The sequence below is a fragment of the Scyliorhinus torazame genome, chromosome 2 (genome assembly GCF_047496885.1).
Source record: "Scyliorhinus torazame isolate Kashiwa2021f chromosome 2, sScyTor2.1, whole genome shotgun sequence".
NCBI lineage: Eukaryota > Metazoa > Chordata > Chondrichthyes > Carcharhiniformes > Scyliorhinidae > Scyliorhinus > Scyliorhinus torazame.
In genome coordinates, this window is record NC_092708.1 from 117119840 (window position 1) to 117133353 (window position 13514).

A 13514-nucleotide genomic window follows, 5' to 3' on the forward strand; every position below is an offset into this window, starting at 1 on the left:
TATGACAGGGGCAAGGCTGAGCAGGTTCTTTGGGGTGGAAGACAGGTGTGGGAGGTGCCCGGGGAGCCCAGCAAATCATACCCATATGTTCTCGGCGTGCCCGGCAATGGATGGGTGCTGGAGGGGTATTGCGAGGACGATGTCTAAGGCGGTGAACACCCAGGTAAAGCCGAGCTGGGGGTTGGCACTATTTCGGGTATCGGACGAGCTGGGAGTGCAGGAGGCGAAAGAGGCCGGTATTCTGGCCTTTGCGTCCCTGGTAGCCCGGTGGAGGATTCTGCTACAGTGGAAGGATGCGAGGCCCCCGAGCGTGGAAGCCTGGATCAGCGACATGGCAGGGTTCATTAAATTGGAGAGGGTAAAATTTGCCTTGAGAGGGTCTGTGCAGGGGTTCTTCAGGCGGTGGCAACTGTTCCTAGACTTTCTAGTGGAGCGTTAGGGGGTGGTCAGCAGCAGCAGCAACCCGGGGGGGGGGGAGAGTGTACTTTGTGTTTTCTACTGTGGTTTGTTATTGCTTAATGGGGGGTTTATATATTGGGGGAATTTGTGATGTAGTTGTAAGATGTTTATTTATGTGTCATTTGTTTTTCTTTTTTCTGTAAGGGGGGTTGTTGAAAATATGTAAAAATTTGAATTAAAATATTTCTTTAAAAAAAGAAATCACAGAGGCACTGGATGTAATCTTCCAATCTTCTTTAGATACCTTGTTGGTACCTAAGAACTGGAGAACTGCAAATGTAACACCCTTATTCAAAGAAGGGTGTAAGAATAAATCTAGCAACTACAGAGCTGTCAGTATAACTTTGGTGGCAGGAAAACATTCAAAGATGATAGTCTGGGATAAAGTTGACAGTCACTTGGACAAATGATAATTAAGGAAAGCCAGCACTGATTTATTAAAATCAGATAGCATTTGACCAACTTAATTACATTTTTTGATGAGATGTGACAGATTTGATGAAGGTAATGCAATTGATATGATGTGGACTTCCAAAAGATGTTCAATAAAGTATCATATCATGAGCTAGTCAGTAAACGCAAGGAATAAAAGGGACAGATGCCAAGTTAACTGAATGACAGGAGACAGGAGGAGTGGTGAATGGTTATGAACTGGGAGTAGGTAGGTGGGCTTCAACAGAACTTAGAGAAGCAGATGGAATGGGCAAACATATGATGGATGAAATTTACAGCAGAGGAATGAGAGATAATATATGTTGCTAGGAAGAATGAGGCGTGCAATATAAAATAAAAGGTATACTTCTAAAAGGGTGCAAGAACAGAGAGATCGGGGGGTTTCTGTGCATAAATCATTGAAGATATTAGGGCAGGAGGAGAAAAAGACATTTGGGATCCTAGATCCTAGGTAGAGATTATAAAAACAAGGAGATTATGATGAACCTTTCTAATCTGATTCAACCTCAACGGGAGTATTGTGTTTGATTCTGTTGCCAATCAGTACCGGAGTAATGTTGCCAATTAGTAATGATGCTCTTTAGAGTCGCCAGGTATCAAATGATACCACCACAAGGCTTTACCAGATATCGATCAAAGGACCACACAACCAGTTAGTCAGTTCAAGTTCAAAGATAGTTTATTTACACACAAGGATTACTTCGACATGCAACACAAAACACTACAAGTTAAACTACACCTAACATCTACAATAACCTATACTTAACTTCAGGGCAACCGGCTCAATGCAGATGGACAAGGCCTTTGTCCGGATCTTGCGTGGCTGGGTGGAAGAAGTGGCTCTGTTTCTGCTGGGCTCATCCGTCTGGTAGCAATCGTTGGTCTTGAACTTGTCTGTCTGGTCATTATGCTGCACTTGGGTTGGCATAGGCCGAATCCAAGAGAGACCGAGCACATGGCTGTGTCTCTTTTTATCCCTCTGGGATTTTGCGCTCTTTGGGGCGGTCCTTAACTTGGACCCAATAATTAAACTGGCTTCGATCACTGCCTCAATTTTGGCCAATAAAGGGGTGTTATGGCCCAGGGTTTAGAGAACTCCAAAGTGTATCATGGAGTTCACTTGACCCACAATCTTTTAAATAGATTGTGATATGGGGAGCACACGGCCCACTCTACAGGTGTGGTACAGCAGAAATGGAAAAGTATTTTTTAAAAACAAAACAAGTTTATTCTATGAACTCAAGTTAATCTTTTCACAACATTAAGTGAACATTTAGCAACCACTAATTCAAATACAACCCCCAAAGAATACAAACTAAATAATCCGTTAAGCTTTCCTTTTAACATCCATGAGACTTAAAACACCTTTTACCAGAAGCACATTAGGTTTACATTCACTACTGAGAACGTTTATAATTCTGAATTCACCAAATGATCAAGAAATAGTCTTTTCATGGCAGAGAGATCAATAGTACAGCTGCTCTGTCTGGCTTCAGCTCCCACACTGAAAACAAAACTAAAACACACCCTGCAGCAAACAGCCTAAAACGAAAGTAAAAAAGCTGACAGACAGCCCAGCTCCACCCACACTCTGACATCACTGCAGTAGTAAAGACCCATTTCTTAAAGGTACTCTCACAACAGATATTTATATACACAACCATTTATAAACACCCATTTATTAAAGGTACTCTCGCATGACAGGGGCGGGTGCCTTGATGGCTGGGTGTGTCCTTAGCGGTCATTGACCTTGGCTGTTTGGGCTCCCTGAGTAAAGGGAATGGCGCCGGTTAGTCTGCATTTGTATCAGTTACCTGAGTGCAGTCCTTTTTGTTCTGGGGAAATGGGACATTAGAATGGAAATGAGCAGAGTTTCGATCGTGTCTAACTATCTGGGTTGCAAATACACACACAAGCTCTGAGTCTGTCTGAGTCCTGGGTTGGCTATAATTCCCATGGTCCTTTGCAGGTGGCCATCTGTGATGGCTACAGTTCTGAGCACCACACTTTAGGAAGGCTGTTAAGGCTTTAGAAGGGGTGCAGAAAAGATTTATGACAATGTATTCGGCATGAGTGACTTCAGTTGCATGGATAGATTGGAGGAGCTTGTGTTTTCCATAGGAAAGAGAAGGTTGAAAGTAGATTTGATACAGGTATTTAAAACATAACAGACCTGGACATAGTCTGTTACCATTGGCTGAGGGTCGCAAACCAGAGGATATTGAGTTTAAAATGACTGGCAAAAGAACCAGACATGACATGAGCAAAAAAACATTTACATACCAAGAGGTTAGGATCTGGGATGCACTGGAAGGCAGATTCAACTATGAATTTAAAAGGGATAAGTACCTGAAGAGAAAAACTTTGTACAGCCATGGGAAAATGGCAGGGGAATGGAACTAACTGAGTTGCTCTTGTCGAGAGCTGGCTCAGACTCGGTGGACAAACCACCACCTTTTTTGCTTGTAACCATTCTATGATTTGAAATAAGTAACTATTTTCCGTTAGTTATCAGGCAGAAATCCCAAGGAAACTAATATTCAATCCAGGACAGGGACCCACCAAAACTAATGTTAGCAGAATATCTGTCATGAAGAAATTAGTGCCACTAAATAATGACAAGACCCCAGCAGCAGATGATTTCCATCTCATGGTTTTAAAGGAAGTAGGTGAGAACATTGCAGATATCCTAACTATAATCTTCAAAGCTTTCTCAATTCAGGAATTGTTCCTTCAGTCTGAAAAACGATGAATTTTACCCCACTATGTAAGAATGGTGAGACAGGGGGCTGGATTTTGCACCCCTCCCCCTCAGTGATGGGTTTACAAGAGTTGGGAGGGGGCACATAAAATGCCATGAGCATCATGGGACAGGTGCAGGTGTCCGAGGATGGTATTACAATTAGAAGAGCTATCGTCTCCTGACACCACAAACTGTCAGCAGTTATAATCCCCACCTTCCCCCTTTGAGATTTGAGAACCTGGATCTTTAAAAATACCTTAATGGATGTTTCCATTGAACTATGTTAACATATTCAATACCAACCATTCATAATTTTTCTGAGAAGTACTTTTTGTGAAAGGATATGTGTGTAAGCTGTGTAAACTTCTGATTTTATTTTAAAATGATGGTGTTAAAATAATTTTTTGATGCTAGGATAAAGGAAAATGAACAAGTAAGAGAACAGGAGAAACAACAATATATAAAGGAAGGAGAAGAAATCAAGAAATTAGCAAACCTGTATCAATGGGAGCTCAATAAAATTGAACAACTAAAGAATCAAGAGAAACATAACAATATGTTGAATCATACGGTAGGTACAGTGTACTTTTTCAACCAAAGGAGTTGAACGACATTGGTTTCAGGAACCAGGGTGGCTTGTTATTGTGGTACACTTTATCCTTGATTTATGATAAGGGGCGGGATTCTCCCAGCCCGGGGCCGGGCTGGAGAATCCCCGCAACCGGGCCACGCCGCCCCGACGCCGGCACGCGATTCTCCGCGGAGCTGTATGTGGCCGGGCTGCCGATTCTCGGTCCAGTATGGGCTGAGCGGCAGCTCTAAAAAGGCAGAGTCTCGCCGGAGCCGTCCACACCTGGTCGCAGCCAGCAGGAACTCTGCGCGCAGGGTCGGGGGACAGCCTGTGGAGGGGGGTGGGGCTCCGACCCCAGGGGGGGAGCCTCCGATGGGGCCTGGCCCGCGATAGGGTAACACTAGTTGGCAGGCCGGCCTCTCGCTGCCCGGGCCTATTTTCTCCCGCGCCGTCCCCTGAACTCCCATGCTATGTTGTGTCGGGGACGGCACATCGAGGGAGGCCACCGCGCATGCGCGGGTTGCTGCGCATGCGCGGATCCCGCAGCGCATAGTTCACGCCGGGTTGGGAGGCTGGAGCGGCGTGGACGCTCTGCCGCCGAATGGGAGAATCTCGTCCAAGAATTTTCAGCCTGCTATCATTTTCTTCAAGTTTTGTTTGACAAAACTGATTCTTGTATGGGCTAAGATTACAAACATCCTGGTGTCGTAGATATTAAAAAAAATAAATTTAGAGTACCCAATTCATTTTTTCCAATTAAGTGGCAATTTAGCATGGCCAATCCAGGATTGGTATGTCTACTGGCAACCAGACCCGTCAAAAAACAGTCAAAGACCTGGTAAGGAACTGGAGGGGACTTTTGGTGCAGCAACAATTACGAAAATGGCGGAGAGGGATGGGTCGACGCCAGTGGGAAAGGCCCAGATGGAACAGTTAATGGCCTTCATCAAAGATAAATTTTGACTGCAAAGGAAGGAGATACATGGGAACTGGTCGAAGGCCATCAAGGGAGCAATAGCACCTCTGCGAGGGTCGATGGACCAAGTTATAATAATAATAAGAAGAATCTTTATTAGTGTCTCAAGTCGGCTTACATTAACACTGCAAGGGCAACATGTGGCGCAGTGGATAGCACTGGGACTGCGGCGCTGAGGACCCAGGTTCGCATCCCGGCCCTGGGTCACTGTCCGGGTGGAGTTTGCACATTCTCCCCATGTCTGCGTGGGTTTCACCCCCACAACCTAAAAATGTGCAGGTTAGGTGGATTGGCCATGTTAAATTGCCCCTTAATTGAAAAAAATAATAATTGGTACTCTAAATTTATTTACAAAAAACACTGCAATGAAGTTACTGTGAAAATCCCCTCATCGCCACGCCGCCTCTTCGGGTACACTGAGGGAAAATTCAGAATGTCCAATTCACCTAACGAGCACATCTTTCGGGACTTATGGGAGGAAACCGGAGCACCCGGGGAGTATGTGCAGCCTTCGCAGAGACAATTACCCAAGCCGGGAATCGAACATGGGACCCTGGCGCTATGAAGCACTAGTGCTAACCACTGTGCTACCGTGCCACCCTGCAAGTAGAGAATTGCCTTGAGGCACAAGGGGCGAAGATACGAGCGGTGGAGACGGTGGTGTCTGACTAGAGCGACAGAATTGTATCCTTGGAGGAGAAGGTGGGGGTCCCGGGGGACTTATGCAACTCGCTGAGGGTGAAGGTGGAGGAGCAAGAAAACAGGTCCAGGTGGCAGAACCTACGAATTGTAGGGCTGCCAGAAGGTGTGGAAGGAACGAGTGCAACAAAATATGTGTCAAGGATGTTGGCCGGGCTGGTGGAGCAGGGAGTGCTGTACAAAGCCCAGAGGTGGACATCCTATTTTAGGCGTATATTGGTTAGATTCTCTCTTGTTGGAGATGGCTATTTCCTGATACTTGTGTGGTGCCAATGTTACTTGCCACTTGTCAGACTTTCTTTCTTTGTCTCTCTCTGAGTCAAAACAGTTCAGAAGATCACTTGGACAAAGTGTTCCCTATAAAGTCGCTTCCTTTCTTTATGATATAATTTCTGCCCCAGTCAGAAACCTGTCCAGCTTCCTCTTGTAGGCTTGCAAACAGTCAGTGTTATGTTTGTGTACTATAATAATAAATGAATCAATGTACAACAGAACATCTAGTTCAAGACTAGTTATTTACTGTTGAATAAACTGGATAGACTAAACTATTTTTTTTTTTTTTTAAATATTTTTAATTCTCCTTTTTCACATTTTCTCCCAAATTTACACCCACCAACAATAAACTATAATCAGTAACAAATATGTCAATCCCCATATCAATAACAACGATCCCATCCTCCCACCAAACCCCAAACATTAGCCCGCATGTTCACATAAACAAATGACAAAAAGGAATCAGTAATCACCCTTAGCACACACCGCGTCTTCCCCCCAACCCCCCCCCCCCCCCCCACCCCCCCACCCCGCCAAACTAATGTTCGATGTTATCCAGTTCTTGAAAGTGCATAATGAATAAATGAATAATGCCCATGAATTGTAGAACCCCTCCATCCTTCCCCTCAGTTCAAACTTAACCTTCTCAGGAGTCAAGAATTCCAACAGGTCCCCCCGCCACGCCAGGTCACAGGGTGGAGAGGTTGCTCTCCAACCCATCAGGATCCGCCTTCGGGCGATCAACGAGGCGAAGGCTACAACATCTGCCTCCGCACCCGTTTCCAGCCCTGGTTGGTCCGACACCCCGAATATGGCCACCCGGGGGCCCGGGTCCAGTTTCACGTGCACCACTTTAGAAATTACCCTCTAGTTTTGGACAGGACCAAAACATATAGAAATTACCCTAAAAACCTCCTTCCAGTAATCCTCTAGTTTTGGACAGGACCAAAACATATGAACGTGATTAGCGGGGGCCCCCCCTCAACATTCACACACATCTTCCACTCCCTCAAAGAATCGGCTCATCCTCGCCCTCGTGAGGTGTGCTCTTTTTGCCACCTTCAGCTGTATCAGCCCCAACCTCGCGCACGAGGTGGAGGCATTCACTCTCCGGAGCATCTCGCACCAGAACCCCTCCATGTCCTCTCCCAACTCTTCCTCCCACTTTGCTTTGATCCCTTCCAGTGGTGTCTTCTCCTCTTCCAAAATACCTGCGTAAACCGCTGACACTACCCCCTTCTCCAGTCCCACTGTCGTCAGCACCTCCTCCAGCAATGTGGAGGCCGGCTCCCCCGGGAAGCTCTGTATCTCCTTTCTGGCAAAATTTCAAACCTGCATGTATCTAAAAATTTCCCTCAGCTCCAGCACATACTTCGCTTCCAACTCCTTCAGTCCTGCAAATCGACCCCTAAGAAACAAACCTTTTAATGTCTTAATCCCCTTCTCCTCCCATTTCCGAAAATTTCCATCCCACCTCCCTGGCTCAAATGTGGTTCCCCTGAATCGGCATTTCCCTTGACCTTGCCCCCAACCCAAAGTGTTGGCGAAACTGCCTCCAAATTCTCAATGAAGCTATTATTACCGGACTCCCTGTGTATTTCCCCGGGGCTATCGGGAGCGGCGCTGTTGCTAGTGCTTTCAATCCCGACCCCCTGCACAAACTCTCCTCCATTCTGACCCACTGGGAATCAACCCCTCTGACCCAGCTCCGCACCTTCTCCACGTTCGCCGCCCAGTAGTAATACATCAGGTTCGGAAGACCCAAACCCCCTGCCTGCCTTCCCCTCTGTAGCAGCACCTTTCTAACTCTAGCCACCTTCCCTCCCCATACGAACAACGTAATCCTTCCCTCAATCTCTCTGAAAAAAGCCTTTGGCAGGAAAATCGGTAGGCATTGAAAGATAAACAGAATCGTGACAACACGTTCATTTTAACCGCCTGTACCCGACCCGCCAGTGACAGAGGGAGACCATCCCACCTTGCCAGATCAGCTTTCACTCTCCCCAGAAATGTTGTACCTGCGGAGCACCCCCCCCTCCCATTCCCGGGCAACCTGCATCCCCAGGTACCTAAAGTGAGTCCCTGCCCTATGGAATGGCAACCCCCCCACCCCTGCCCCCACCCCCGGCTGAGACACCACAGAATACTCTTTTTTAGATTTAGTTGTATCCCGAGAAAGACCCAAACACTCAAAGCAGCTCCAATATTCCCCCTATCGACACACTCGGTTCCGACACGTATAACAGTAAGTCATCGGCATATAAGGACACCCTATGCTCTATCCCCCCCCCCCCCACACCATTCCTTTCCATACCCCCAAACTTCTTAATGCGATGGTCAATGGCTCAATCGCGAGTGCAAACAGCAGGGGGGACATAAGACATCTCTGCCTAGTCCCATGGTGGAGAGAAAAGTATCTCGAGCTGATGTTGTTGGTGCAGACACTCGCCCTCGGCTCCTTTTGTAGCTTTACCCAGTTTACAATTCTTGATCCAATCAAAACCACTCCAGAACTGCTATCAAGTACCCTCATTTTACCCGGTTAAACGCCTTCTCAGTGTCCAGTGCCACAACCACCTCTGTTTCCTTCCCCTCTGCCGGTGCCATAACGACGTTCAATACCCTTCTAACGTTTAAAAAGAGCTGCCTCCCTCTCACGAACCCCGTCTGATCTTCACCTATCACCTTCGGGAGGCACTCCTCCAGCCTACCCGCCAGCACCTTCGCCAATACTTTTGCGTCCACATTCAGAAGCGATTATGGGCCTATACGACCCACACTCCGTCGGATCCTTATCTTTTTTTAGCAACAGGGAAATCGATTCCTGCCCCAAAGTTTGTGGCAACACCCCCTTCCCTATCGTCTCCTCAAACATCCCCACCATCAGGGGTGCCAGCTTGTCATTGAATTTTTTATAATATTCCACCGGAAACCCATCCGGCCCTGCCACCTTCCCCAACTGCATCCTCCCAATCGCATCCTTTATCTCCTGCTCCACTATTGCTCCTTCTAATGTAGCCCTGTCCCCCTCCCCTAACCTCGGGTACTCCAACCCATCTAGAAATTCCTGCATCTCACGGTCTCCCCCAGGTGGCTCTGACCTGTACAACCTCTCATAAAATTCCTCAAAAACCTTGTTTATCAGATCCGGAGCCACCACCAACTTCCCTAGACTAAACTATTTCTCACCAAACTGTAGAGCTTCTAACCATGCTACTAACAGCTTCTGTAACTCTGACCAAGACTGGTTTTGTCCAGTTCCTGTGTCCTCCTGTTCCTCTAACATGGCACCTAGAGGTTGGAGACTGTATACACTGTTACTGCATATCATTACAGTCAGTACCCACCACACCAGCTGGTAATATATTCCAAAGCCCCACAATTCCCTGAGAAAAAAATAACTACTGAGCATGCAGTCTATTCCCACTCTTACAACATTTAAACTAATATATTCTGGCCCTCCCCAACCTATTAGATTGGAACTGTCAATCAGTGGGATCTCTATCCAACCCTTCTCATCATAGATCATCATAGAATTTACAGTACAGAAGGAGGCCATTCGGCCCATCGAGTCTGCACCGGCTCTTGGAAAGAGCACCCTACCTAAGCCCACACCTCCATCCTATCCCCATAACCCAGTAACCCCACCCAACACTAAGGGCAATTTTGGACACTAAGGGCAATTTATCATGGCCAATCCACCTAACCTGCACATCTTTGGACTGTGGGAGGAAACCGTAGCACCCGGAGGAAACCCACGCACACACGGGGAGGATGTGCAGACTCCGCACAGACAGTGACCCAAGCCGGAATCGAACCTGGGACCCTGGAGCTGTGAAGCAATTGTACTATCCACAAGGCTACCGTGCTGCCCCTTCTATTATACTGCAGATCCCTATCCGATCACCTGCAAGTCTACACTGTTCTAATACACCAAGGTCTTTGAATCTGTCAGGGTAGCTGAGGTTCTTCAAACTAGGGACCTTTCTTGTAACTTTTCTCTGGACCTTTTCCAAGGCCATTATACCACTATGTGGGTATATCAAAACTGAACAGCAACCTATGTCGGTTCAAAATGATGTCCTATGATTTATACTGACTTGCACTATTGACCTTCTTGAACAACTAAGCTCAACTAAATAAATCACTGGAATTCTGGAGAAATGTTGACTTTAATGTATTGTAAATGTGTGATATTCTATTTCAGGCATATATTGCGAATATGAACATCATTAAAGCACTGGAAAAGCAAAAAGAAGAATTGGAAGATGAGGATATCAGGTTATTTGTTTCAGCAAAACAAAAAATGTTAAAGCTTCGGAAACAAAAACAAGCAGAAATAGACAGGTAAGCAATTTCCTCTCTTTTGTAGTACTCAGCTGATTTTGCTGATGTGCACGGGTCCTTCAACACTTTCTGTACACAGGCACAGTAATCTAGTAGGGCCAACTTGTATGAATCATATAATTGTTATCCCCCATAATGAGTCCCTTCGGCCCATCATGTCTGCACCAGCTCCCTGAATGAGTCATTCACCTAGTGCCATTCTCCAATCTTCTTCCGATAACCCTGCACATTCCTCCTTTACAAATAACAGTCTAATTCCCTTTTGAATGCCTCAATTGAACCTGCCTCCACCTGAGTACTCTCAGGCAATACATTCCAGACCCAATCACTTGTTACATGATAAAGATTTTTCCTCATGTTTTCTTACTCCTTTTAATTGTAATAATAATAATCGCTTATTGTCACACGTAGGCTTCAATGAAGTTACTGTGAAAAGCCCCTAGTCGCCACATTCCAGCGCCTGTTCAGGGAGGCCAGTACGGGAATTGAATCCACGCTGCTGGCATTGTTCTGCATTACAAGCCAGTTGTAGCCCACTGTGCTAAACCAGCCCCAATTTTGCCCCAATAATATTTTGCCAATTTATTTAAATCTGCCTTCTCATTCTTGATCCCTTCACGAGTGGGAACAGTTTCATAAGAACTAGGAGCAGGAGAGGCCATCTGGCTCTTCAAGCCTGCTCCTCCATTCAATGAGATCATGGCTGATCTTTTGTGGACTCAGCTCCATTTTCTTGGCCGAACACCATAACCCTTAATCCCTTTATTCTTAAAAAAACTATCTATCTTTATCTTGAAAACATTTAAGAAGGAACCTCAACTGCTTCACTGGGCAGGGAATTCCATAGATTCACAACCCTTTGGGTGAAGAAGTTTCTCCTAAGCTCAGTCCTAAATCTACTTCCCCTTATTTTGAGGCTATGCCCCCTAGTTCTGCTTTCACGCACCAGTGGAAACAGCCTCCCCGCATCTATCCTATTTGTTTCCTTCATAATTTTATATGTTTTTATAAGATCCCCCCTCATCCTTCTAAATTCCAACGAGCACAGTCCCAGTCTACTCAACCTCTCCTCGTAATCCACCCACTCAACTCTGGGATTAACCTATGAATCTCCTCTGCATACCCTCCAGAGCCAGTATGTCCTTTCTCAGGTAAGGAGACCAAAACTGAACACAATACTCCAGGTGTGGCCTCACTAACACCTTATACAGTTGCAGCATTACCTCCCTAGTCTTAAACTCCATCCCTCTGGAAAGAGTAGATAGCTTCCTCCTGTCTACTTTTCCCAGACCTCACATGATTTTGAATACCTCCATGTAATCTCCTCTGAGCCTTCTTTTCCCCACAAGAAACAGCCACAACATCTCCAATCGTCTTCATAACAGAAGTTCTTCATCCCATGAACTATTATCATGAATCCTTTCCGCCATCTCTAAAGTCTGGGCTGGATCCATGAGTGGAATAGTTTTTCTCCTTCCTTGTGAGGAAAAAGGCTCTGAACAATAATAAAAAGTATGCTCTCTGCATCAAATTTCAATACTGTCTTTGTAGAATTGAGTGGTGTGCCGTTGGGGACAAAATTAAATTGTTAAACATGTTAGCTAAAATGTTACCTGAAATCAGCTATTACAAGTTTCATAGAAGTGCCATAATCCAATCGAGCCAATACAAATCAGACACAAAGGAACATCTTTGAAAGCATGGACTGTGCAAAATGATAATTTCAGAGGTTTTTGAGTTAACAAAGCTCTACTCAAGGAACTATTCTCATTTCAACACGAGGGAATTTGTGTGAAACCTGAGGTATAATACTATCTGTTTTGTGATGTAATGCCAAGGCAGTCAACGCCTTGAGCCTATCCCATCAATCAATGAGATTATTAATTCAACCACCTACCTTACCTCCATATTCATAAGTATATGATAAACTTTTATTGCCATTATAAAATTTGTGGCTTTTTCATAACCATTGGTTTCTCCATATTTTATACATTGTTGTTTATTCAAAGCTTTTAATTAAATGGCACAACTATAACTGAGTCAGAGTCAGTTTCAGCGGGAGCATTGCGGAAGGAGGTTGCTGGGAGGTAAGTCAACCTTTAAAAGCACTTGTCTTTGCAGGGGCAGGCCAGTCGATTTCGGCGGGAGAACAGCTGGTGAGTCAGTTTCAGCGGGAGCATTGCGGAAGGAGGTTGCTGGGAGGTAAGTCAACCTTTAAAAGCACTTGTCTTTGCAGGGGCAGGCCAGTCGATTTCGGCGGCGGGAGAACAGCTGGTGAGTCAGTTTCAGCGGGAGCACTGCGGAAGGAGGTTGCTGGGAGGTAAGTCAACCTTTAAAAGCACTTGTCTTTGCAGGGGCAGGCCAGTCGATTTCGGCGGTGGGAGAACAGCTGGTGAGTCAGTTTCAGCGGGAGCACTGCGGAAGGAGGTTGCTGGGAGGTAAGTCAACCTTTAAAAGCACTTGTCTTTGCAGGGGCAGGCCAGTCGATTTCGGCGGCGTGAGAACAGCTGGTGAGTCAGTTTCAGCGGGAGCATTGCGGAAGGAGGTTGCTGGGAGGTAAGTCAACCTTTAAAAGCACTTGTCTTTGCAGGGGCAGGCCAGTCGATTTCGGCGGGAGAACAGCTGGTGAGTCAGTTTCAGCGGGAGCATTGCGGAAGGAGGTTGCTGGGAGGTAAGTCAACCTTTAAAAACACTTGTCTTTGCAGGGGCAGGCCAGTCGATTTCGGCGGGAGAACAGCTGGTGAGTCAGTTTCAGCGGGAGCATTGCGGAAGGAGGTTGCTGGGAGGTAAGTCAACCTTTAAAAGCACTTGTCTTTGCAGGGGCAGGCCAGTCGATTTCGGCGGCGGGAGAACAGCTGGTGAGTCAGTTTCAGCGGGAGCACTGCGGAAGGAGGTTGCTGGGAGGTAAGTCAACCTTTAAAAGCACTTGTCTTTGCAGGGGCAGGCCAGTCGATTTCGGCGGCGTGAGAACAGCTGGCTGGTTAGTCAATTTC

General features: G+C 46.2%; 1 protein-coding gene across 2 annotated transcripts in view; it reads left to right on the forward strand.

Annotated features, from left to right (window-relative positions):
- Positions 1 to 13514, forward strand: part of cfap210 (cilia and flagella associated protein 210) — a 123198-nt gene that overhangs the window by 71335 nt on the left and 38349 nt on the right. For both annotated transcript variants that reach the window (XM_072475870.1, XM_072475871.1), the window contains exons 6-7: positions 4070 to 4226; positions 10382 to 10521. In XM_072475870.1, the coding sequence (XP_072331971.1) occupies positions 4070 to 4226; positions 10382 to 10521 (297 nt within the window). The remainder of the gene's footprint in view (positions 1 to 4069; positions 4227 to 10381; positions 10522 to 13514) is intronic.